General features: G+C 40.0%; 1 protein-coding gene across 3 annotated transcripts in view; it reads left to right on the top strand.

The window, feature by feature from the left end:
• AFF2 (ALF transcription elongation factor 2) overlaps positions 1 to 20,562 on the top strand; it is a 438,357-nt gene extending 417,795 nt beyond the window's left edge. For all 3 annotated transcript variants that reach the window (XM_068152207.1, XM_068152206.1, XM_068152205.1), the window contains exons 16-21: positions 453 to 589; positions 3,939 to 4,010; positions 4,376 to 4,469; positions 8,166 to 8,215; positions 13,154 to 13,368; positions 17,350 to 20,562. In XM_068152207.1, coding sequence (XP_068008308.1) covers positions 453 to 589; positions 3,939 to 4,010; positions 4,376 to 4,469; positions 8,166 to 8,215; positions 13,154 to 13,368; positions 17,350 to 17,471 — 690 coding nt within the window. In that variant the 3' untranslated portion in view covers positions 17,472 to 20,562. The remainder of the gene's footprint in view (positions 1 to 452; positions 590 to 3,938; positions 4,011 to 4,375; positions 4,470 to 8,165; positions 8,216 to 13,153; positions 13,369 to 17,349) is intronic.
• The last annotated feature ends 7,231 nt before the right edge of the window (positions 20,563 to 27,793 follow it).

Raw genomic sequence — 27,793 nt, 5'->3', positions numbered from 1 at the left:
TATCCCTTTTTTTTCCCCCCTGCACTTTCAATCTTAATATGAGTGATGAGATTTATCTCTTTTTTTTGGTCAACAGTTAACAGAGGATGTGATGTCTGACAAATGGCACAGACTTGTCGCTTAACCCTTGCATGGCCATATTCAACCTTAGTTCGTATTTTGAGGAGCAATATGGATTTGTTGAAACATGCTTAGTGTCCCTCACTGCTTGTGTAAAACCATGCATGTCAATAGATGTCTACTGACTTTCCTCCATGGAGTGTCCAGCCACATACTACCTGAGAAGATCTGGTTAAAACATAGAGACTCTACCATAATAACTGTACGAATTCATTCTTAACTGCCAGCGTTGTTTTGCTTTCATCCTAATGCTAGTTGGGCTTTGTATTATGATCTGTCTGCCTAGACATTAAAGCTGAAGGATTTTCTTGATGGTGTCATTCCTGTTTCAGCTGGAGAAGTTCGGCAAAGCAGTGAATTATGCTGATGCTGCCCTCTCCTTCATCGAGTGCGGGAACGCTATGGAGCGAGATCCATTAGAAGCTAAATCTCCATACACCATGTACTCAGAGACTGTGGAACTCATCAGGTTAATGTCCTTTCTGTGATCATTTTCATAATCTCATTTCAGTCATAATTAGAACCTGCTATGTTTTAAAAAATACCATTTCAACGTATTAATGATTTGTCCGAGGCATCTTCATCTCAGAAGTCATCATAATTAGTTCTTGCCATTTTATTAATGTCATGGAAAATTTATAATTGATGGACACTGCTTTTATAAATTATCCCCTTTAGAGGTTATAATGTGAGTGTTATAATTTGCAATATTCATAAAATTAAAATTGAAATGTAGTGGGTGGAAGTAAAGTATAGTAATTTCCCTGTTTGGCAATGACACTTGTCTTTTAAAAGGTGTAGTTTTCTAATTCCAAACATTAAAGTGAGTCTATCAGGATTTCTATTACAAACCCTGTTTTTAGAGGTTTATAACATAGCTGTTAAAAAAAAACTATATTAAAAAAAAAGGGCTGAAACTTGGCAGTTCAGATCACAGCCAGAAAGGAAGCTTTCTGCATGTATTGTATTACAAAAGGGTATTTTGTAATGTTAAAGGAATGTGAACCAGCTGAATCAGTTGTTACAGATTTGTGGGCTTGTAGGCTAGGATATGGATGAGAGAGCCTTTACTTACTAATAAAATGTCTGAATTATTATTTTTAAGTCTTCTGCTGTTCCCTATAGCTGTTTCATAGTATAGGCTCTGTAAAAATAGCAGTCTCCTGAGTAACTGAGGGCTTGTTTGCTTTACTTGAACAAACTATCAAAGTGAAATCAAGCAGGGTTAAATTTACCTGTAAGCAGAACAGGATTTTTTTTCCTCTTCACTGTGATGCACCTTTGCTCTCCCCAGTGTATGCTGGGAATATCACCATTAAACTCAATGTAATTACTGGGGGTTTGCACTAGAGAAAGAAGAGGAAGCAAATCAGGCCCTAAATGTTTGGGTTTTAATATGACAAAAGTGGGGTATTTTAACATGCAGGTTTTTAACATGCCAGATTAGTGATTAGGGATTGCCAAAAATAATGCATGTTTTACATTTTGAATAAGGAGGCATTTACATAATAAAATGTATCAAATCATAAGAAGCTCTTACTCTCAGGTAAATAAGATGCCTGTTAAATGTTTTTAAATATGTTTTACATTCTACACTACATAAAGAAAAGAAGAAAATCTGAGTAGATTACTCAACAACAGAAAGAATTATGTTCACTCAACGCTCACAATCCAAGTTAAACCTTTGAGAGCAGAGGATTTAAGAAAAGGAGTTGCCTAGCTCTGCTCTGCTATGCTGGAACCCTTCCTGCACTCTGACAGTGGACAGTTTAGTACTATGTGTCTTGAACTACACAGTTACAGTTTTATGGCAGGATAAATAGTATTTAAAGAAACATTCTTTAAAGAATTGGGTACTTCTTCATAGAAGCCCACATTTGTTTTTATTTTTAATGAAATCACATGGCACAGCTGAAAATTTTGTTCCCCTCTCCAAGAGTCTGTTCAGAAATGGATGAACCAAAAATCTTTGTTTACTCAAGAGCTGCAATGCAGGCAACTACTTAACTCAGAGTGGGTGATGCCTGCAGCTACCCTCCACCCATAGCACTGGTGCTGGATGGAGTCATCTGAGTGTATGGTTGCATCTCAGAGCAACTGTCCCTCATCAGCATACACAGACCCACTGCCTTCCTCTTCCCAGCAGCGCCTTTATCAGCACAGTCCTGCTGCAGGCTACATGATAGACTTTGACATGGAAGCAGCACCTGAACTGCTTTTGAATTGGTTTTTTTTTATCTGCTTTTGGCTATAGAAGAATCTGAAGGACTTTGTTACAGTAGATTTCTGATTTCTAAATACCTGAAGTTAGACAAGATTAATTCCACCACCTACCATCAAAGGTAGAGTTTAAAGTAGCAACTCTTGTAGGCAGCCAGTGAGAGAGTGATTTGCCCATTTCATTGATGTCAGTGGTTTGACATGGAAAAAAGGTGATTGCCCAGGTGAGCAGCAAGCTGGTACAAGTTCAATAAACTACAAACACAATTCTTGTGCATTCTTGTGGGCTACAGTGGGTGCTGAATGTACAAACCAAGCATGTGGCTGTGCATGCAGGCTTTAATGTAGCTCCTAATGTTACCATAGATTTTTACTGTGAGATAAGAAAGAAAAGGAGATATTTCTTGCTTTTACACCTCCCTTCACCAGAAGAAGCATTTTCTCTCTCTGCATTAGCTGTGTCTGCATCAGACACCTATTTGTGAAAGCAAGTCGAGCATCAAAGAGACTGGGAATATCAGGAATCTGACTGTCAAAGGTATTTTGAGCTAATGGTGTTGCTAAAATCCCTGGTGTGACACTGAAAATCCCAAAAAGATGTATATATCTTTGTGTTTGATCAGATTAATTCCATATAACTGGAACAACAATACCAAAGAGCAGGTGAGATAGGACTCGGAGGAAACACATCAGGTGGTGTGCCACAGCTGTAAGCTGGCGGCTGATGATGGGGGTGGTGGGAGGAAGGCAGAGTAAGAGCAGCACTGCTTGCCTGCACTCCATTACCTCCTTGCAAATGAGAACTCATCAAGACTGCCTGGATACCTTAAAAGTTTCTTACGCAACGCTGAACCCTATTACTTATTCTAACACAAGTACCTGTGAAATTGCATTAGGGCTCAGAACAATGATTTTATGCAATGAATTGATTTTCAAGAGACTAAATGCATGGAATGGAGTGTGCTCAGTTAAAGAAAAAAAAGAGAGAGAGAGAGGAGGTTGGGATACTCAGTCTTTGAACATCCAAATGCAGGACAGCAGCATTTAAGTAAAGAAGGAAGACCAAGTACACATGACTCATAAAGCAGCACACCCAAGAATTAAAAAGCTGTGAACCTGACCTTTCCTGTATTTAAAACCTTTTTCTAGATGAAATGTATTAGAGGCTCTGAAAAAAAAGCATTTATGAGAAGGATTTTGAAGGTATCATTTGATTCCAAAGTATTATCTGTAAAATCTGATTATATATTACTGTGCTCTTCAGTACATATCAGGCCAAGATCTTATGCTTCTGTACAACGCTCACCACAAATGCTTGCAGGACTCAGCCTAGGTGGCTGGATATACTGTCATTGGTATGCCCAAGAATAGTTCACCTCATAGGCGTAGAAGATTGGTTAGTAATTTACTTTAGCCCTCCAAATTTTAAGTGATGCTTTCTGTTGCATTTTACATTGATCTCATTGTTGCAGAACAATGTGACCATTAACTCTTGCAGTTGGAGAAGAATGTATGTGGCTGTTACTTTTCAGAGTGTCACTAGTATTCCTAGAAATGTCTTAACTCTCAATTTCTTTTCTCCTCACCTTTCTAACAAGGTATGCAATGAGACTTAAGAATTTCACAGGCTCTTCTGCCACGGAAGGAGACAAGAAATTAGCAGTTTTATGGTAAGTCCCATTGCGACAATGAGAGAAGCAGCTAAAATCTTGAGGAGGACTTTTAAAGTACTGAATTACTTAAGCAGCTTACAGAAGATCATTATTCTTGTTTTCCATTAAACTATTAAAGGATAACAAATGGATTCTTCAGCAGCTGACTAAACATTTATTCTTCTAATTTATACTCTTATCAAGATTGGAGTTTAATGCTTTTGACCACTTTTTTTTTTTTTTTTCCATTTATCCATTTGCTACATTTCAAAATCTAACCTCTAGAACAGAAACTGCAAAATACAGGTCAGCATTTTTTTCCCCCCAGTTTATAGGTTTCATTAAGCAATGGAATTAACATAATCCTTTCCTAATTACCACAGCTACCGATGCTTATCACTTCTCTACTTGAGAATGTTTAAACTAAAGAAGGACCATGCTATGAAGTACTCCAGATCTCTGATGGAATATTTTAAGGTAATCTTTATTGTGCTTAATTTATTGATATGAAATGAAATTCACACCAGCACCGAGAGCTCCCGCAGCTATAACTGTGTGACTTTAAAGTCCCACATTTAACTTCACCCTTGGGAAATGCAGGCAAGGTGTCTGCCAGGGAACAAGGAAAGAAGTAATTTGAGAGATTTTTGGATTAGTCACCTGATTCAAAGAACTATAAACAATAATTCTACTGAAATAACATTATTCTCAACATCATGTAATGTTTATGCAAGTTTCTGTAAAGGAAACTGATTCTTTCAAGATTTCAATGTGTGAGTGATTATGAACTGACCCCCACTGAACCATAATGAAGGAAATTCTTAGACTTCAGTTGGATTCCAAGTTCAGTGAGATTTGCTGAACCTTACTGCAGACTCAGAGATTTCTCCTTATATTTCTGTGGAACTTCAAATTGCCTTACCTACAACCTGAATGTTTATCTTTACCTTGAATGATGAAGATACCATTACCTTGACATCACTCAGTGGTGTCTTCCTCTACCACATCAAATGCTGTTTACCCATGTAAGAATGACAAGTCCTTACCATTCCTAAAATAAGGGAGAAACAGAATCTTCCTTCAGCTCTGCCAGGGTTTTGATATGTATATTTTGCTGGTTAATGCTATTTAAGGCATGCACCATATATTATGCTATAATTACATAATTATACAGGTTTGTCAGCCCATCAGTCGTTTTTTGCTGTTTTTGTCAGCCTCTGTGAATTTGTTGCAAGCTTTAACATATTAGCACTGCAAGCCAGTAAAACTTTTCACACTGCAGTCTTAATATTTTCTAGTAATGGTGATAAAATGGTCCTTCTGCTATAAAACTCCAGTACTATCATGCTAGCAACCACCACTTAGTCCTAACTTCCCTGGTGTCCTCTATGGGTGCATGTATCTGTAACTTCAGTACTGTCACTACTGATCTTCTGCTCAAATTGAGGCTCTCTTGAAGTCATTAAGAGTGCTTCTGTTGTATTCACAGAGTTTTCAATCAGGGATTTGGACAACAAATTAAATTTGAGTCAGACACAGCCTCAGCATTTTCATGAAATGTATTCCATCCACTTCAGATTTTTTTCCAGATAAATATGGAATGTCTCTTAAAAACAGGTTATTAGACAAATCATTTGATAAACCTTTTCTTCAGAAAGTAATGATTTTTTGGTTTTTGTTTTTTTTTTTTTAAAGAGGAGGCAGGGGAATTCTCTCTTCCCTTAAAACCACTTTACATTCTCTAGATGTGCAAATAGGTACAATGAAGAACATCTTACTACTCCCAGCGTGAGACCATTTTACTGCATCTGCACAGAGAAAATGTCTTTTAATGTAAATGAAAATAAGAGAAAAAAAAGATGTAAAATGTGATAAAACAGACAAATCAGGAATGCTGGGTCTAGGCATCCAGTTGAAGCTGAGTATTTCAGCTAATTTTACTGTGCCTGTGCTGTGGGCACTGTAACTCATTTGCTTGAAGTAATGCTTGAGTGTATGCAGATGGAATGTCTAGGACCATTTTTGTAGTAAAAGCACAAGAGAAGGAAAGAAAAGAATGGGAGCTATTAACTATAGACTAATTTTGTATTTCTGCACAGTGTTCTCTGTGCTTGCTAGCAAGAATCTGCAATACAAATGACATAGATTAACTCTTTGAGTTGAGTTGTTATTCAAAACTTTACACCAGTTTAACCATGAAAAGCAGCCCACTGTTTGCAGCACGGCTGGGGAGGAATTTTTTGACAGAATTGCTTTTCATACTTTGTCCAAATTGAAAACATTTGTGGACAGGACTGATTCTGATTAATTTCCAATTAAAAGTTTCAAATTTATATTTCTGATGGTTCAAACCAGAAAATAATCTTTTAATCATAGCGGTAGTTTGGAAATTTGGAGACAATTCCAAGTAAATGGAATCTAAAACAATAAATGTTTGAAATTTAAGGCAAACTTTTTAAAATTAGCAAAACTGGCACATTTGAGGCTGGGGTTGCTTAGCCTGAAGAAGAGGAGGCTCAGGAGAGACCTTATTGCTCTCTACAACTACCTGAAGGGAGGTCGTAGACAGGCGGGAGCTGGTCTCTTCTCCCAGGCAACCAGCACCAGAACAAGAGGACACAGTCTCAGGCTGTGCCAGGGGAGGTTTAGATTGGATGTTAGGAAGAAATTCTTCATAGAGAGAGTGATTGCTCATTGGAATGTGCTGCCCAGGGAGGTGGTGCAGTCACCATCACTGGGGCTGTTTAGGAGGAGACTGGATGGGGTACTTGGTGCAATGGTTTAGTTGATTAGATGGTGGTGGATGATGGGTTGAACACGATGATCTTGAAGGTCTCTTCCAACCTGGTTTATTCTATTCTAATCTATTTGAGATTTTTTTTAAATGTTTTTGAACTTGTGTTCCCAATGGACACTGAAAAAAAAAATATTTCAAGTATTTTCATTGTCAAATAACTACCTCCAATGGAAATGTATTTTAATCTTGACAGATCTTGACTCCAGATACCGTTGAGAACACTCCCCAGATAATAGAAACGAACATCAGAGTTGCTTTTTCATTTCTGAAGATTTCACAGGGGAGATTAGGATCTCCCTCCTTCTTACATATGAGTGGGAAGCAAAAATATACAGTATATATATTCTGTACTGCAAAACACTCCAGTTCATGCTCACATCTTTAATAAAACACTGTGACATGCTTTATAGGAACATATAAGCAAGGCCAGTATCATATTTTAGGCAGTGTTTTCTTCTTTGGTCAATACTTCTTGGCAAGTGTAACTGTGTTCTAGAAGTCAAGGTAAGATTTTGCTCCCGGAGTCAGCTGCATTACCTTGGGCCATGCCCTGGGTAGCTTTGTGCTGCACTAGGTCTCTGTGCCTCATACACAAAATAGTGATTGCAGTAACCAGATGAGTCATGTAAGAATGACAGTAATACTTTGCAGAGAACTTGTAAAATTTGATAGCATTTTCATTGTGCATGCTGACTTTTTTGCAAAGGAGCTCAGAGCAATTGTTTTCAGAAAGCATACATAGGTAGCTTCAGCCCTGGTGCTACCACAGTTTACAGCAGTAAGATACCAGCCTGTCTGAGCAAGAGTGGAAAACTCTGGGCTTTATTGTTGCTGGGAAATCTTTTTGTGCAGGGTTGTACAAGGCACTATACAAAGGCAAAATGAGTAAGCAGGTAAGGATAGTCAATTTGTGCAAGTAAAATACATTAAAACAAGCAGGTTATTACTGGTTTTACTTTTGCTACTATCTGAATCCCAAGCCACCTTCCCGAGCAATTTGGGAGGGATTAACTTCGTTTAGGCATCAACCCAAATTATTTTTTGTTTGCATTAAAAGATTACAGGTCCCCCTAAATATAAGAAGTGATTTGCACTCTGAGAAAGTTATTTTGTAAGATAAGTTTCAGCAGTAATTAAACCACTTCTTTGTAAACTACCTCTGCTTTTACTGGAGCTTTACTGTATTACCTCTTTCATCAAGTGACTTTCAAGCTAGTAGTTGGAATCTACCAATAATCCAACATCCGTTCAATTATGGGACTGATGTGCAGAGCTGTTCTGCTACATGTAGCTCCTGTAACAAAAGCAGGGAGTGTTGAGTGTTGTGTCATCAATATTCAGCTGCATTTATTTACATTTTTATTTTGTGCTTACAGAACTCTTCAAAAGCCTCACAGGCCCCCTCACCTTGGGGCGGCAATGGAAAGTGAGTATTTTCTGCTGAGTACTTCTGTGTGGGAACAAGTGGTTCAAAGAAGTGGGGGGAAATGTTTTGGTGTCTCTGAAGGAAAAGGTCAGACCATGACTCAGTGGTTTGGGAGAGCTACAAGTATGTTTCAAATATGTGGCAGGTAGAAAATATTCTTTCTGGCTATAGAATTGATCATAGCTGCCTTGGGTTTGTGGGGATGAAGAACTCCCACTGGACTAAATCAGTTACCCATGTGAGCCATCTGCTGTGGGTAGGAAGGAAGAGCTGAAACACAGCTTCATCTTTGTGCAAAGCCCTGTTAAGTCTAAAATCAGCTATGGTGGGTCTGTGCTTGTCTTCGACAACTTGCTTCTCAAGCCAAATGAAAGCCATAAAAATACCTGTTAATTATCTAGCAAGTGCCATGTCATTTCAGGAAGCCAAAGTAAAGTTAGCCTTCATTGCAATGATTTTTCAATGATTTGTTCAGTAATGAAAGGCCAATGAATATTTCATTGATATATGGTAAGTGCTGTTTAATAAAACTGAAGGCATAATAGTGGTGAAAATGTGAAGGCACTTAGTCAACCAATTATTAGTGGCTTTGTGCTAATGTTAAAACACCCTAGCCTCAGCTATGAAGTCAGGGTAATGCAGTTATGATATGCTGTTCAATGAAGGTGCCTTGCTGCTGCAATCTTTCCTTTATCTTGCCATTTCTATTGCCACTTGGCACGTTTCTCCTGCTCCTTTCTCCTGACTGTGCATACAGATAGAGGTAAAGCAAAGACTTCATCTTTCTTTCCTTCTTTGTCTGAGTAGGCTGAATTCTAAGTGAAAATCAGTGGTCTCTTTCTGATGGTTCATAAGAAGAAGTGACTATTAGACACTCCAAGGAAACAAAGTAAAACTGTAGAAGGGATCAGAGGTTAGCACACAAAGAATTAAATTTCCAGACAGACTTTGTTCTCAGTCACTGCAAACTCAAAAATTTCAACATTATGCCTAAAGGAAAATATTGTCTTAGATAGTTCAAAATATTTTGGGGTATGTGTATATATATATATATATATATGTACACACGTACCAAATACACATTCAAGTATTTATAATATGTGTGTGTACATAGAGGTCTAAGTATAGATTATAACAAACTGAACTGATGAAATACAACATGACTTTAAATAAAAGCTGAAAAGATATTTTAACATTGGGAAAGCAAGTACTAAATTAAATTATTCAATATGTGCCAGTTTTTCGAGGCATTTAAATGTCAGTGAAACCTTGAATTGCAATGAAAACACAGTAAGTTTTACATGGAGTTTCAGTGCAGAAATAGACTACTAGAGCAGTACACATCTGTTCTTGCCTAAGTGCCTTATACCTAAAACTCACATGGAGCCAAAGTTGTCCTTTGATTCTTGTCTAACAATAGATCCCTATGAGGTCTGTGCTCTGCAGGTGCTGGCGTCTCCCTTGCTATTTAAAGGAGTTGATTAGGTGCCCAGGATTTAGAATCACTGGATTTTAACTTTAAGTGAAAATTCCTATCTGGCCACAAGGTAGGCACAGAAATTCAGCATTTAGGTCAGTATCACATCTAGCATAACACCCAGCTGATCAGCCTTCCCACTAACTTTGGAGGCAAGGAAATAAACCCCTGAAAGTTAACATCTCTGGATTTTATTCATAGAAGGAAGCACTTGACATATAAGAGTTACTGAATATAACTCATTATAATAGTGTTGCAATACCTGTGATCCAGCACACAAAGACCACAGTCCACACTCAGGTCTTCCATCCCTTCTTGTCTGGAGACGGAGAAGAAAAGCTCTCCAGCTGGCTGAGAGTTGCCATGTATCTTAGGTGTCTCCTGCTGGTACTAAGGATTGTCACAGACCTGGTTGCTGCCACTGGCAGTTTGTGTTTGGCCTTCCCCAGGGCTACTCCCTGTACAGTTTCCTCTTAATTCCTTTCAAATTTGTACCAGATGGGAAGAGAAGTTGCACACCACAGAGGAGAGACCAAACATGATCAGGATATGGCACCACTGGAGATGAATAAGCAGCCTAGTTCAGAATGGAGAGACAGCAGGGTGTTCTTAAATCTTTTTTTTTTTGAACGAGGCAAAACATCCATTGCCATGAAGTGTAGTCTGCTCAGGCTCTCAAACCATCAAAAATCTCAGCTTGACTTATTGGAATTTCTGGCCACTTTTGTTTGAAAGGGTTGTGAACCTCTGCAAAGTTGGCCTGAGTTCCAGGCTGGCAATGAAACAAATTTTCCCTGGTTTCATTACAGAAATGTTTCCCACCTCTAGCGACAGAAAGCAGAAAATAGAGAGATTTAATAGACTCACCACAGTAATAATGGCTGTGCACAACAGGGTAAATCCAATGAACAATGTGCTTTATTTGGCAGAAGTGCGTCAGCTTGTTGTAAGTGGCTCTAACAAAATACTCCTGGTCTCCTCAGATACTTATGATTTTTAACTGCTCCCAGAACAAATCTAGTATAGTTCATCTCTTCTGTGCATTAAAGACACTGCGGCTTGTCAAGTAACCAGGATGTTCTGAGACTTAAAACGTTTCTGCCATAGGATGTGCTTAACTATAACACATCAGCTGTGTAAAAAGCAACTGGCTGTTGAATTAACGTGGTCTCTAGCTCTGGAACAAAAGATGTCTCACAGGAGCCTGTTGTTGAGCACAGATAATAGCAAGGCACTGCTGGAAAATCTGCAGCAAAAGCTGTTACCATAAATGCCTGTCAGCCCAAGGCTGTGCCGCGGTGTCAATCTATCCTACAGCACCTGCAAGATACCAGCAGTGCAGGTCTGTGACCACACTTCATGTTCAGGACTGTGCACGAGCAACTGTGTTGTCACTAGCAAACATGAAGGGCCAGAAGGAGGATGGGAAGAACTGCAAAACTGTCAACCTGACCTCAGTGCCAGGGAACAATTACTGAGTCGATCATCTTAAGTGTCATCATGCAGCTCATACAGGAAAACCAGGAGATCAAGCCCAGTCAGCATGGGTTTATGAAAGGCAGATCCTGCTTGACTAACCTGATACCCTTCTGTGACAAGGTGACCTCCTTAGTGGGTGAGTTTTGTCTACCTAGACTTTAGGAAAGCCTGTTTCTCACAGCATTTTGCTGGAGAAACTGGCTGCTCATGACTTAGGCGTGCACTTCACTGGATACAACATTGACAGGATGGCTGGGCCCAAATAGTTGTGGTGAATGGAGATAAATTGAGTTAGTGGCTGGTGTTCCACAGGGCTCAGTGTTGGGGCCAGTGCTGTTTAATATCTTTACCAGTGATCTCTATGAGGGAACAGAGTGCCTCCACAATAAGTTTGCAGATGACACCAAGTTGGATGGGAGTGTTGATCTGCTTGAGGGTAGGGAGGCTCTGCAGAGGGATCTGCACAGACTGGATTTATGGGCTGAGGCCAGTGGTATGAGGTTCAAGAGCAAATGCTGGGTCCTGCACTTGGATCACAACAACCTCATGCAACACTACAGGCTTGGGACAGAGTGGCTGGAAAGTAGCCTGACAGAAAATGACCTGGAGGTGGTGGTTGACAGATGGCTTAATATGAGCCAGCAGTGTGCTCAGGTGGCCAAAAGTGCCAATAGCATCCTGGCTTGTATCAAAAACAGTGTGGCCAGCAGGCCCTGGGAAGTGATTGTACCCCTGTACTTGGCACTGGTGAGGATGCACCTCAAAATACTGTGTTCAGTTTTGGGCCCCTCACTCTAAGAAGGGCATTGAGGTGCTGGAGCAACAAAGCTGGTGAAGAGTGTAGAGGAGAAGTCTTATGAGGAGTGGCTGAGGGAACTGGGATTGTTCAAGCTGGAGAAGGCTCAGAGGACATCATATCCCTCTCTACCTGAAAGGAGGTTGTAGTGAGGCCAGGTCTCAGTCTGTTCTCCCAAGTAGCAAGGACAAGAGGAAACAGACTCGAGGGGAGGCTTAAATTGGACATTAGGAAAGATTTCTTCCACAAAAAGGTTGTTGAGCCCTGAAACAGACTGCCCAGGGAAGTGATGGAGTCACCATCCTTGGAGGCACTTAAAAGATATGCAGATGTGGCACTTAGGGACATGGTTTAGTGGTGGGCTCGGCAGTGTCAGGCTAGTGGTTGGACTTGGTGATCTTAAAGGATCTTTCCCAACCTAAACAATTTTATGATTGTATGATTCTGCAAATTTTCCAAGAGAGTAGCTGTCTGTAGGAGTGCAGTGCTGCACAGCTCCAAACATGGGCATGCTGTGCTGACCTCCACACTGCCTGCAGCCAGCAGGCAATTCCTAATTGCCAGGCTTAGAATTAAAGGAAAATCTATATTGGAACATTAGTGCTGCACTAAGTAGGTAACTTAAAACACTGCTCTCTGCAAAACTGTGTGGACAAACTGCAGGCAATTAGAAACAAATCTCCATAGCCAATCATCAAGAATCCTATAGAGATATTCATAATCCTACAGTACCCTCAGCTCCTAATACTGCTCTGCAGGGTGCTTTTAAGACTTGCACTTTACTTGTTGTGGTGACTGTATTTGGAGCAAACTGTCATTGTGATTTCCACAAAATGCTTTGATAATAAGCCAATATTGCACATTGAGTGTTTTCTAACTGCCATTGCAGCTTCTGGTAGCAGGTAGAAAAATCATTACAGCTATGAGATACTTCTGTCTCTGAAAGACTGCTCTATGATAGATTTTTATTTTTCTTAATAACAGATTCATTTATAGGGAGAATTAAATCCCTTTTTTATTTTCAATCATTCCCAGTTTATAAGCTTTCCTTTCTCGTAAAACCAGGAGATACTGCTACACATTTGCCCAGACTGGGGTGCAGTCAGGTGCATTTAGACAAGTGCATTTAGGATGGCGATGAAGTGGTGTGTGTGAAAGGGACTCATAACTCCTTTACCTTTTGCAGGAGCACAGAAACACCATCGCCCATGTCCCTGAGCCCGTCCCCTGTCAGCTCTGCAGGAAGCAGTGCAGGGACCGCTGGTTCCTCCTCAGCAGGGACCATCACCATCCCTCAGCGCATCCACCACATGGCTGCCAGCCACGTCAACATCACCAACAACGTCCTGCGGAGCTATGAGCATTGGGACATGGCTGACAAGCTGACTAAGGAGAACAAAGGTGCCCCCCTCCGCTGCTTCTCTGTCCCCTTCGGTTTATCTGCTTCAGCTTGCTTTCTGTTCTTGTAGATGGTGTGGGGCATGGGACTCAGAACCACCACATCTAAGAGCACAACTGTGACAGCTTGAGCAAACAGAGCAAATCTGCTTGCTGGTCACTGTAGCCAATGCGTATCTTCTCTTGTCAAGCACAGAGGGGGATGTGTAACACACGCTGAACATGGGGTTATCTGAGCAGCTGGCAAATAATTTAGTGAACATGAGCCCCAAGTGATGAGAGCCTTGGAGTCTGCAAATTCTTTCACAGTTTCAGCTTCTCATAGAGCACGGAGGTTATTTTCAGAGTACTCTGTCAACAGGTTTAAGATTATTAAAATGCTTTCTAGGATAATAAGCAAACATTAGATGTTATGTTTATGCAGGGAATCCTATTAGATGTCCACTGAAAGCCATGACCTTGAGTCTTCTATGGTTGGATTGCAAATCTGCTTGTTTATCCCTAAAAAAAAAAATAAATTAAATCTTTACTACAGTTGTTTGAAAGGAATTTTGGCAAGCAGTTTGTGACTGGTTTATGTCGAGCGTAGTGAAGTGGCTCAGATGTAACTAAAGGACAAATCCGGCCTATTGTTGGTCAGCTGTGAACTTCCCTGTGATAATGTAATTATTCAGACTCCAGCTTTGGGCTTAAACAAATCATAGACAAAGCTTTCTTTTGACACTAGAGGTGCAGAACCTAAGTGGGAGATATTCTTACCATGAATTGGCTCATTCTCTTAAATTATGCTGCAATTTCAGATGGCTGACTTTTCCTGACAAATGTTCTCACTCTATGCAGCTTGATCTTTCTCCCATTAATGTCAGTGGCAAATTTCCACTGATTTAGAGAAACTAAGCTTGAGATTTATAGAGTTTTATGTCTGAATGATGGGTCATAATGATCTATCCCTGGATGAGGAACAATAATAGAAGTTCTGTCCAGTCCTCCCCACTGCTTCTTGTCTTTGTTCGCACTGGTTAATTTAGTAGCAGTGCAGTCATTTTGGATTTTTTCCATAGCTGCATTCATTTTCACAAAATGTGAAAGTGATTCCCTGTCAAATGTACTGCAGAACGTTACAGTGGGAATGCAGAAGGATGCTCTGATAGGAGAAAGAGATGGCGATAATCTCGTAATTAGCCCTGTGCGTTGTGGAGTTGTTAAACGTTCTACTTGGTATTGAATCAAAATAGCTCAGGCATTCAGCCAGCAGACAGAAAATGTTCCCAGCCACTGCTGTTATCAGTCCTCAAGCTGGATGAGAAAAAGCCTGCTGACTCTTTCTGTGTTCCCCCCCCTACACTCGTCTTTGTTCTTGTTCTGATTTACAATCAAATAAACCCAGTTCTGCAAAGCCATGTAGGAACAATCTTTATTCAGATGAGCAGTCCTTTTGACTTTAGTAGGGCTGGATGTATGAGTAAGGGTTTCTCAGATGAACAAGACATCTAGGGTTGTGCCCTGTTCTTTTATATCTTATTTCACAAACTGCAGCCATGTTACAGGGGATGGAAATTTCACACTACTTCAAATTTAATTTAAATACTATAAACCATTGGAGAGAGACGAGAGTTAAATACATGCAGTAGCATATCTGTCTTTACATTTTTGCCTGGAAATATACTTTATTTCCATTTAAATGCTCAGTTAGTAGTAAGTTGCATGTTTGAACACAAATAAACTTCAGTTTGTTTGTTTGGGTTGGATTTTTGTTTGGTTTTTGTTGCTTTGTTGTTTTTTTTCGTGGTCAGCTCTTATTGTTTCTGTTCTTTCCTGCATTACAGGGAGTCTCTTGCCCAAGAGCATGGCCCTGATGAGCTAATAGAGAAGGGTATAAAAATGTGGCCCCATGATTGTAGTGTCTAATAGATTTTACCTCAGGGTCTTACTACTGTCATAGATGTTTCTTAGGTCATGCCCATATAGACACAAGAAATTTTTTCCATGTTGTAGGAGCTGCACAGCCTCTCCTTGTCCATGGCTGTCAGCTTAGGTTTTGTGCTCCTCTGAGTATGCCTGCACACTCCCAGTTTGGACTTGACTCATGTCCAACTGGCTCAGAGCAGGAGACAGAAGCCTTTCTTGTCAGCCTGACAAAAGATGTGCCATTAAAATAAAAAGGCATAGCATGAGGGAGAAGAGCAGAGCTGTGACCTGCCAAGCTGATCTGATTTGAAAAGGAAAGTGGGAACATCCTGCCATGTAGCTCCAGATGAGCCTCCCCTGGCCAGTAGTTTGCAGTGTATGGGATAGTAGGAGGAATTTGTCATAAACTCTGCACCTGTAGCAAGCCAGGCTAAACTGCAGTCTTCCCTAAGCCAGCCCAGGGGCTGGCTTGTGTTGGATCACTGTAGAGACTTGTCCACCCTGTATAACATCAAACTCTCAGCTGACTTTGCAATATCAAGTAATTTTTTTGCACTTCCATAGTTAGCAGCACTTTTCCCCACAGTAGAAAACGATCAGCTCAGGAGTGACAAAGGCCTCTGCTTTCACTAACACATCTAATAAGTGGCTTCAGTGCTTGTAGCTTTTGTAAGAAATATTAAGCTGAAATAAGGCTTTAAGGTGAGTTCTCAGTGGTTAAAGCAATTACTAATTATTTGAGCCTAGAATGAGATCACTAGAATGTGAGCAAGACAGTGCATTATTCCACTTCTAAATGTATTGATTCTACACTGGAGGAGGGGAATAAAAGACAGAGGAAGGAAGATTAAAAGTAACTGCTGGCTGCTGCACCTTAACGTTAGCAACTGGTGATAGCCCTAAGCTTTCATTATGCTTGCCTCCAGCCAAATCACTTTGTGCTGTGATACTGCTGTAGCTCCCAAGCTGACCAGGGTCAGACTGTCAATACTTGGATAGAAGACCTCAAAGCGGTACTTAACTTGCTGAAGAAAGTACTGATAATGATTTTGTACCCTGCATCTGCTCTCCTGAATTGCAGGCAAGACAGCGTCAGCTGGCTGAGTGCCCAGCACTGGCTTTTAGACAGGGTGAGAACGTAAGGGCTCAGACACTGGTTATTGTGATTGCTGGCTGTTATCTGAGCTCTGAGGGCCTTTCACTGAGAGTGGGCTCCCACTTGCCTAAATACAGTGTAAGTGTTGTATATGTGGGAAAGCCTGCACACCAGTGCAGAGCGAAAAGACAAGCTGTGGGAGAACAGAGGACACAGTCCAGTTCGCCATTGAAAGCAATTAGGAAAGGTCTGTTGGCCCTAACAGGATTAGTCTTTCACCCAAGAGCATCTAACGCATGGCATAAAGTAAACTGGAGCGTTGCTTCCTAACTATGGTTGTCTGTTTAGTGACCTCCTGTTAACCCTTCAGCACCAGATCCCAATCGCCTTACCTGTTTTTTCTTTCCCCTTATATGTTCCCATCTCCTAGATGCTATTTTCCTGATATGTTCCCTCTCTCCTCTTCCTTCTCCCCTTCCACCTCATAAGTGTCTTCTGGGGCCTGCAGCTGCAGCAGGAAGATGGGCCAAAACTGCTTCAGTGACATTAACAGAAATTGGAGGGTGGGGGAAAAAGAAAGCAAGGTCTTCTACAAGATCCAGACTAACTCCTTGTGCCCAGGAGAGGGTACATCATGGAAAAGGAAATACCACAGTTCAGTGCCAGCTATTTAAATCATGCAGTCAGCAAATCTCATCTCAAAAAAATCAAAGCGCAGATCATCAGAGCTAAAGGAAGACTATTGGCAACCACTCCTACCATGTTGTGGTTGACTTCCAGCATGGATAATCTAATTTGGGCTATTTAAACATATAGTTGCCTTTGCTGAAATTCTTTCCTACTGACCATGTGCTCATGTGTGCAATATTTTGAGAACTTCTAATTGCACTGCTGCTACTGAGTGGGAAATCACAGTATGCCATACATGTATTTCTGCACCACTGCCCAAAACAATAACTTCTGATTCTTCTGTATTGCAGAATTCTTTGTAGACCTGGACTCAGTGATGGGACCATTGACACAACACAGTAGTATGACCAATCTGGTTCGTTACGTTCGCCAAGGACTCCACTGGCTCCGCATTGAGGCTCATTTGTTGTAGTGACTGCTGCCCTGTTCATAACATCCCCATTCTTCTACCTCTACCAGCGCAGAGACGATCACTGGTGGAACTCCACTCATTTCTGGAAGTTTATTCATGTAACTTCATTTTTATTGCCTTTTTTAATATCCTATCTATTGGAAGTAGAAGTGACCATAAATGGAACTTATGACTCAAGAGCAGTATGTGTTGTACCATCTAATCATTTTCAACAATTTTCTATGCCTTGTGTCTCCTGGATCCTGCCATCCTTATGTGCTTTATGGAACGGTACATTCCCTGCAGTATTGTTTTAAGTCCATGCTGCCTTCAAGTGAAAACAAAAAGCACTTTGAGAAGATATGGATTCCTGAGAAATAGTACAAAGCGTCTTAAATATTTGAGGGTATATATGAGAAGTCCCTTTTGAAATAAATTAGTAGAATTTATAGCTATTCATTCAAAATCATCTTCTGAACCTAAACCAAGGTTTTTTGATGCATAATTCGGGCATCATTACCTGACACAGTACATTCCTGAGATTTCATACTTCCTATAGGCTTAATCTCTAAAAGAGAACATTGAATATCTTACAGGTACATAATGTAAGATCACCAAAGGTGTTAAAGAGGTAAAAGGTTGAAGGAATGCCTCATTAAAGAATGATGACACACTATGCAATGAGGTTTTCGTATTCCATTCTTCCTGTTTATTGTTGGCTTAATAATTTCAGTAGGCAGCAGAATTTATTGCAGTTTTTAGGCAATTTCACCATATTAGCTTTCATAGTCTTATCTACCATTCCTATACTAAATCTGTGAATTTTCTTTCAGTTTTACTGTTTAGTCTCAAACAAATACTCATCCAAGATTTTTCTTCATAGGACAATCTCTCCTTGCATAGTGACTCAGTGAAAGCAGACTTTAACAGGACCGCTACACTCTAAGCGTTGATATTGTATGTAGAAGTCCATTAATAAGTGTATGCAAATTCTTCACCAAACTCTCTAGAAGTTTAACTAACCAGCTACTGTTGAAACATTATAATTCCATGTGGCATCGATTTTCACCTGTTTTGTTCATTTCAGAGCGTTAGAAACGATCAGTATTACCTTGCTATCTTGAAAACAATGTTAAATTAAATAAAAAGACCAGATTTACCCAAAAGCAATATAACATTTGTTTAATAATGGCCATGAATAATTCAGCCAGATTACCTGTTTTCCGAGCTCTGCATCTGTTTACTCATGCTGTCATGTTTTGGACCATTCCTCTAATGCGTGAATAATAATGAGACAATTCAGATAAAATTTCAAAGCAATTGTGAATAAATTACCACCATTTCACATTTGCTCTTTCCTCTTCTTTTTTTCCCACCCCCCCCCCCCCCCCCCCCGCCCTGTTACAAACCGCACTGCTCTTCTGGTGCCGCTGCAAGAAGCGCCGGTGCCTGAAACAAAACAAAATGAATTTGTATCAATAATTCACAAGACTTTAAATGGTCTCATCTCACTCTTGGTGTAACGCCTGCATACCTTACTGAACTGTAAATTCCATTTCTATAAACAGAAAATGCTCATCGCAATGTAAATAGTATCCTGTCTCATCTCATTGAAATAATACAATATGTGTATTAAATGCCATCCAGATATTAGTTAATTGCAATTACCTTCTGCTATATAATCCTGTGTATCCTTTAATCTGGTGAGTTATTGGATTCTACTCACTGGGTTGCGACCAGATAAATAGGACAAATTTGCATTTAAAAGGTTCAGACTGTTATGATTTTTAGAGCAGGCCTTGGATATTTGCAATAAGAGCAGTTTAAGGTCTCTGCCCAAAGCATATTTAAGTCAAAGGTTACTGTAGCTGTTGTCTATTAGCTCCCTGTAGTACTACCTTTTCTTGAAAATCAATGGTTCCTAATATTTTGTTCCACAAGACTGTATTGTAAATGTAGCCAAGGTGCATCATTAGAGAAATCATCCAGTTTAGGGTTGTCTGCAAAGGACATTTGCAGAACATGCACATCGTGTATTATCTGCACATTCCTGTTCCTGAAGTGGTCAATACACCCTTATCTATTCTCTGAGGGTTTCAGTAACATAGCTAAAACAACAGTCTGACAGCATTTGTCACACTGATTCTGGCCCTAGTTGCTAATGAATAAAACCACAACAGTGAGCACAACTCAGAAATGTAGATGAAAGGTGGTTGGTTAAAGTGTTTTATTTTCTTTTTGAACAGGCTGAGTACTTGAGATGAAGTAGCATTGGAGTGGTTTTGTCATAAGCCAGAGTTTTCCATTCTTTTTTTTGCAAGATCTCACTAATGAGATTCACCAACTATTTAATCTAATTAAGTGCATTGTTGTCATTTGTTCCTTTAATGTAGACTGAAATCCTAGACTTCCGTGCATTTGTGAAGGATGGATACGTCTTGAAATACAATCTTCAGACGCAAGGCTGTTCAGAGTTAGCTGCAACCACTTGGTGAAGGCAATGTATTATCTTTCCCTTGTTGGTTGCAGTAAACAGACTCCTATCTCTAAATTTACCCTCTGTTCACAATCTTTTGCTTAAACAGCTTAAGGAATTAGCCCACCTGATTTTGTATCCTGTGACTTAGTTTGAAAAGTGTGCTGAATCAATGGCATGATTAGAGTAAGTCCAGCAAGTCAAGTCTAGGATCACAAGCCAACTTACTATTTAGCAGTCTCGTTTCAAAAGCAGCTTAGAAACAAATTAAATATGGAGAGTGAATTACCGTCTTATCCCTGGGGATGATGCTTCTTTTGGGTTAGTTATTAAGGATTATTGCACTTCTACCAGCACTATATTCATCTCATTTCAAATGCCAACATGTCATCTTTGTGGAATCATTTTACCCTTTAAAATATTACTTCCAGCAGAGTTAATCAAATGAGATTGTTTGTTTCTTTCAATCCATGGGGAAGCACTGTGTTTTTGCTTGGCTGTTTACTATGTCTGCTCTTGACACTGCCCACTTCAGACATTCAGACTTATGAGCCAAGTACACACAAAAAAATAATACAAGTTTGGCTTCAAATCATAAGCTGTTGGGTTTTTTTAAATAAACTCTTTTTTTTTGGTTCCTCTGTTGCCTTCTGGATGCTGAGCTTTGAGACTGATTTCACGACGCATTATCAGGCATTTTTCAAACATGCTGAGGTCAGAAATGACACATTTGTTTTAAAAAGTGATAAACTGGGACAGCAATGTAAGCTCTTGATTTCTGCAGCTGGGATTTAAGAAGGACATCAGGCTTCATGAAAAATTGCCAAAGCTGACAAGACTGTCATTTGTGTCCTGTGCTTCAGAAGGTTTGGAGTGCTCCCAGTCGTTCAGCAGTGAAGGGAGCATGCCAGAAATGGGCTAAATGCAAGCATCCATGCAATGCTCCATCCAAAGGAGATCCAATGGCAGCAAAGTCCTAAGAGCTCAGTCGAGGCATTTACATAGCACTTAACCTCCATGTCAAGAGCTGCAACAGGTCTTAAGTATTTGACAATGTGCAGGCAGAATATCCTGTGCTGAGTGCAGTGAGTGTCTCCAAGCCATGTGATGTGTGTTGGGTCCTTGAAAGAAGAGATCAAAGGAAGAGCCTGAGACAATGTATGCAGTATGGGCCATGTTCCCCTAGCCCATTGTCCTATTGGTCACTAATCTCAGGTCAGTTCATTTGGCCCCTTTCAAAAGGACAAAACTAACAGTGTAAGTGGTTCATCCCGTGTTTGGATAGCTAGATTTGGACCAATATTTTATTTTATTCTATTTTATTTCATTTTATCTCTATTTTTTAAAAGTCATTATGGTTTAGCTTACAGCCTGTTTGTTGATAGTGTTAGTGACAACTTTCACAACTTGCTTCTAGTTTAATTTCTTTTTTTTTTTTGTGACATGGTCTTTGGACTTTTAATCACTTAAATAGTCTCTCTGTGAATACATCATCTCTAATGACCTCCTTTGATAGACAAGGGCATGTCTCTTGATACCAGGTTGTTGGGGGAAGAGAGAATGAAGATCAAGATCTTCATTCTTGCTGAAGAAACAAAACCTGAGAAACTGAATTTGAACCTGAATTTCTATGCTTTTTAATTTAACAGATTTTATGGTCTTCTATTATAGCAGTTTAGAGTCACTGATAAGTTTTTAGGTTCTTTGGAGAAGTGTTTTCATTTTATTGAGTACTTAGTGCTCTTTAAAACCAATGATTAGTTTTGTGAGTGCAACTTAAAAGATGACAGCAAAAATGGGGCTGGTAAGGATTCAGCCTTAATTATTAATATATTTATTTGCTTTGAATTAAGGAGAAACTCCACTACAGACAGTGTTGAAGCAAACACCTATGTGTGTGTGTGTATGTGTGTACGCGTTATGTGTGGATTTGGATCTGGATTTGCAACAGAAAACCTTTGTTTATTGCTTCATAGCACAGATAAAATGATGCAATAGCCATAAAGATAAAATACTCTTACCACTGCTGAGTGGTGGCAGAGCTGTTAGTGTTCCTCTGTAGACTGTGTATCATCCTATTTGCATCTAATGTCTCCTTGCAGGCAATGAAGGTATGACAGAAAGTAGCAACAACTGTGTCATCTTGGTCCTGTGGTCCCTGAAGTCAGTGTCCAAACTGAATGCGCTGTCTATGTATTGTTTTGTTTTCAGAAAATTGACTCATTTGCAACAGACTAGTGTCTGGGGATTTTAAGGCAAAATATTTCACAAGTGACCAAAAAAAAAAAAAAGAATTTGTAATTTTGAAAGAAAATGAATTTGTAGTTTTGAACCAAGTGTAGAAATGTCCTATACAGGGGCAGGCCCACAGACCAAGGTGTCACTGCAGAGGGCAGCATCACCCTGACCTCACTAGAGTGCACTGGGAGAGAGGCAAAGGGGGTGAAGATGGGAAACCAGTCTACTGTCTGTACAGAATCATGGAATTGTTAGGATTGGAAGGGACCTCAAGGATCATCTAGTTCCAACCCTCTTCCAGCTTTACATACTGTTGTATCAACACAAATAAAACAAGCTTGTTAATGTTACGGGGCTCAAGTCCTCTGATACCGCTCCTGGGCCTCTGTGATGTAACCAGGCCTCTATACACAGCAGAGCCTGTAGGCATTCAGTGTTGTCTGATGAGGGATGGGCAGATAGAGATCTCACTACATAAAGTGCCATACTTTAGATATATCACTTGTTATTTAGGCTAAAAGCTCAGCTGGGCTCTCCTTCAATACCCCTGCGACTTGCTGCAGAATCTTCCTGCCTGCTTTTCAGAGTAGCCATCTCCTCTACAGTGTTCTTATAAGACTTGCCTTTCTGATGGACATAGTAGCTTTATTTCAGCCATTATGTCTCAAAGATGTTTCATCTATTTCTTTTGTCTTCCAAGATCATTGAGTCTGATCATCTCATGCCAGTTTAAACCAATGGTGGTAAGCTGTTGAAGTCAGAAGAGACTGAGTTCAGATCTTCTGTACAGCCAGGGGGATCCTGTGGTTCTACAGACTGAAATGAGAGCAAGTTTAAGTGCAGATGAGTTAAACTGCATAAAACTGTTTTCAGATATGAGAATCAAACCTGACCTCATCAGGAGGCACTTCAACAGCAATACCATGAAGATAAGCAGTGCCCAGAACTACGGGGTATGTAGCAACATCTCAGGCAGCTCTTTGACCCCATAATCGTATTAGGCAATGGTAAAAACATGAAAAATGGTTTAAAGAAACTGGGGCAAGTTGGTGTGGTCTGGCATTATGAATTTAACCTGTGTGTGCATTTTGGGAAAGGGCATTCATTAATGTTCAGATGTCCTGCAAAGTAACACCTTTAACATGGTATCCTGCAAAATCCTACTGTGACACCATCCCATCCAATTCCTTAAACCACCTGCAGGTGTCACCACGTGTCACAACGAGCTAATGCTTGTGACTGCCCTGAGGCCACCGTAGAGTTAAACTATTTTTTTCCCTTAAAACTTGAGCAAGGACCCAGCAGCCAGCTCAAGTAGCAATGTGTTTACTCAGTGCTTTGGAGAATGGCTGCAGAAAAGACACGACCTTGCCTATCACAGGCTGTGGAGCTGCACAGAGTTCCCTGAGTCCTCAGCCTGCTCAGGATGTTAGACAACTGCAGGTCTGTTCGGTGTGAATCTCCACCTAGCCCTGACCACAGCATGGGTGTGTATGGGGCATGATGGGAGACAAGTGCTGTGCCCACAGAACTGGGTGACCCCAGCCCCACTACCTGGGTGCAGCGGAGTTGTGGCTCTGCATTGCTTTTAGGTCTTGGTTCTCTGTGGCTACAGATGGGACTTGGATTTGAGCAGTCACTTTTTCTTGCACTGCATCTGGAAACACCAAATGAGGCAATATTCACTGTATGCAGAATTGTTATTTTAATTGTAGTGTCCACAGGACCACTCATGCTTACAGGACTTTAGCTGAGTCCTGCTGATGCCAGTGGTAAAAGCCATGTGAGTGGATGATGCAGCTGTTTGAGACTTGTTTTCTTCTTTGATTTTAATTGAGTTCCCCTCTATGCAAGTTCTGTAAGCTGTCTGTACTGACAGTATGAGTTTACTCACACTTGTGTGGGCATCCCCCTGCTGTAATTCCATTGAAAACCCATCAAAAAGAGATGGCCCTAATGTCTACCCAGTCGTTTCCTTCTCTGAATTAGAAGGAAAGTCAGATTCTGAAGTGAATTTCATTGCTATAACGGACACAGTAACTACAATGGACCAAACCTTGAGCTAAGTAACTTGGCTCAGCTTCTGGAATTCATGAGACCAAATTCTGCTGGCATATAGCAATCATGCAAGTCTTACTGAGCTTGCTGAGCACTGTTTTGCAAAGGAGAAGCTGGTTCATGGAAATGGCATTGCCAGAGTTAAATTTATCGGGCCAGAACATTGGTTGCATTAACCCAGTTAATTCAATGGAATTACACCACACCTGGTTTTGTTCTGGCTGAGCATTCACCCCACTGAAATGACTTCAATGTCTCTGGACCAGAGCTGGGATAACTGCAAGCAGGCTTGCTCTTCAACCAGCCCTTGCTCAGGGAAACCACCATTGACTTCAGTGACAACATGAAGTTGCGGACAGGAAGAAGCTTTGACTCACTGGCAGGAGGCATTTACCCTTAAATTTATGAATGAACTGAATAGTGGACAGCAACACAACATGCTTTATTTATGACAGACGCAGAGTACAAGTTCCTCAGCTGGTGTAAACTGGTGTAGGAACACTGATTTCAGTGGAGTTAATCCAATATGCACACACTGAGGAGCAAACCATCTAACCCCAGACTAATTTTTGCCAGTATATCTCTATGCAGATAAACTCCCAAAGCTTTTATCGTCATGCCTTTTTTACTGATCATGCCAATAAAATGATTAATGTACCATAATCCTTGCCTGTAAGGAAATATTGTATTTTGCAAAGCTATGCAGTATAGAGCACACCATAAAACTACTTTAGACCACACGGTCTGGAAAAAGCGTTATCAGAAACTAGGCTAACAGAGCAGCTTTTTATCTGATGTTGATTACACTGTCACTCTGCACTTCCACCACTGAGTTTTACATATGGAGTGAATGATGGTTGCACGTTTCTGATGACTGTGGGCCAAAGCTTCAGCTGATGTGCCTCTTAAGTAGCTCTGTAGATGTCAGTGCTGATTTACACCAGCTGAAAAACAAGTCCTCTCACTTTTTGTACTGTGCAGAATGCCCTAATGCAGCTTTATAAACACATAGAAGCTGGCTATATATTGAACTATTCTGCTTCAGCTCCAGATAATCCCTGCTAAAAGAATTGGAGGGTAATTTCTGCCTGCCATCTAGGCTTGCATATGTTTTGGTTTTAACTAAAAGGCATGTTGCAATTTCATTACCTCCAAGTTTAAATATTTACTGGCATCAGCATTAGCCTGCACAGAAAAATGGCAAATAAATTCAGACGTGTCATAAATGCTCTCAGTCTAGAGATGGAATCTGTTACTTTAGTTCAGAGACACTGCAGAAGGCTAAAGTGGTTTTCTGAGCCAAATGGGGTTTGTACATTTAAAAGTCAGGGCAAATACTTACCTAGGCCCAATTCTGCTGTTCTTCCCCTGAGCATCCTAACTAGCAGGTTGCTCTGCTGAAGTCCACAGGAGTAACTGTGTAAATTAGTGCTGAGCACACAGATCACAAAGTCAGGGACCGAACATATTAGGCTGATGCAATCAGGATTTAATTTTAGCCATACGTATTATTTGAGGACCCTTAAAAATTAGGTATCCAAGCTGGCAGTCCCTGTAATTCCATAAAATAGTGTACAATTTATTCCTGTCTGTATTTCTGACATCTCTGGATTGCATATCTTCTATGAATCTTAAACGCTTGTGTTTTGCAACTCACAGGCAAAAGGTCTAGGACGTAATCATCACAGAATATGGATGCTGGTCCAAAAAATCTGTTTATTTTTTGCTTTGGTTTTGAGCTCTCCTTTGGTTTGTGTTTTGTCTTTGGCTGTAGTGCTCCTGGTATTTTCAAAATTGCTCAGTTCAATTCGAGTTGCTTCCTGCCTTCTGGAAGGAAAAAGAAAAACACAGCTAAGGTTCAGCAAACGTAATCCTGGCAACCTCAGTGGATGTTTGCCCTTTCTGGTTGCCTCAGTTTTTTTAACCTAGCCATGCTGGGAGTAGTCTAGTATGTGTGTTCTCTTGCCCACCATTTCTGGCTGTTGTGGCAAATATTATTTTTTCAATAGCCTTTTTTTTAATTTCTTTTCCTTTGCCTGTTTCCTTTCCTTTTGTGTGTATGTCTGTGCACACACATGTATAAAATTAACCAAAATATCAGGAAAATGTATATGTGCTTTCTTCTGGTTCCTGGAAATAGAGCAACATGACGACCTTATGGTCTTCCAGCAAAAGTCAGATTTAATGTCTGCATTGCAGTGCAACTTAATTAGCTGTTGGAATTAGATTATGGTTTACTAAGTAGCCCTTTACCTTACATTCTTACTTTTTATTTACTCTCGAAGTAGCCTTTTTTCCTTCTTCTTCTTCTTCTTCACGTGTGCAAATATCCTACCAATAATCGCTGCAACTCCACAAGGTGTCTTTGTTCTGAACAAGCATGTTATTCTTGTAAAGTTTGAAGTATAAGTTAAGATGTTTTGTACAGACCAAGGTAACTGTTAAAATGTCAAGCGATTACAGAAATGTTGTATAGTTCCCAAAAGTTTGGTTTCTTTCTGCTTTATATGTACAAAATTGTATCTTGCCTGGGTTTTTGCTTTGTATTTCCCAATGTGTTGCACAATCCTGCGTTTTGTTTACGTTTGTTCCTTCTTCAGAAAAAAGAAAAGAAAAGAAAGAAAGAAAGAAAGAAAGAAAGAAAGAAAGAAAGAAAGAAAGAAAGAAAGAAAGAAAGAAAGAAAGAAAGAAAGAAAGAAAGAAAGAAAGAAAGAAAGAAAGAAAGAAAGAAAGAAAGAAAGAAAGAAAGAAAGAAAGAAAGAAAGAAAGAAAGAAAGAAAGAAAGAAAGAAAGAAAGAAAGAAAGAAAAAGAAAGAAAGAAAGAAAGAAAAAGGAAGGAAAAACACAAAAGAAAAAACAAAGGAAACAACAACAGCAGTAATACTTTATGTACAAACATTTTAAATGTACTTTTGTTGTTTTTAAACACAATGTCTCTGTATAAATGATATTGGTTGAACTGGTACATTTGTGTCTCTTATAGAGGGATTAATTATACTGCCAGTGCATTGAATTATTTAAAAAAAAAAAAAGAAAGGAAAAAAAAAAAGGTAAAAAAAATCTTAAAAAAAAAAAAAGTAAAATAAAATTTTTATGAAAATGTAACCTATTTTATCACTATAAATTATTCTGGCTTCTGCTGTTTTCTCATCCCTCCCCCCCCTCCCCACCCCTCCCCAGGATACAGTAAGTACTGTTTGTGGGAGACGTGCCGTTTGTTTTAATTTTTAATCAATGTGTTTCTGTCATTGCAGAGGCTGGAAATGGTGTTAGAAAATAATGTAGTGCTGATAGCAGCTGTGAGGTAACAGGATCAATAGTGTGTTTTCCTCATCCCTGAGGGGCCTCAGCTGCAAGACAGCAGCCTAAATCAGTCTGTCCCAAACCCAACCAAAAGAGCAAAGGAGACAGGCTTCAAAGGCAAGGGATTTTCTTTTTTGGTTGCTCACTGACAGGCAGCCCTGGGCTCCAGCATGACTAAAGTGGTGCAATTCAGCATGCTGACCCTCTGCACAGGGGTGCGTTTCCTCCCCAGGGGCTTCCTGGGATGACAAAACTAGAAATGCCAGGT

Source organism: Melanerpes formicivorus, unplaced genomic scaffold (assembly GCF_026170545.1).
Source record: "Melanerpes formicivorus ecotype bairdi unplaced genomic scaffold, bMelFor1.0.p_v2 SCAF_22, whole genome shotgun sequence".
NCBI classification, from domain to species: domain Eukaryota; kingdom Metazoa; phylum Chordata; class Aves; order Piciformes; family Picidae; genus Melanerpes; species Melanerpes formicivorus.
Note: the sequence above shows the minus strand (reverse complement) of the source record. Positions and strands in the feature narration are given on the sequence as shown.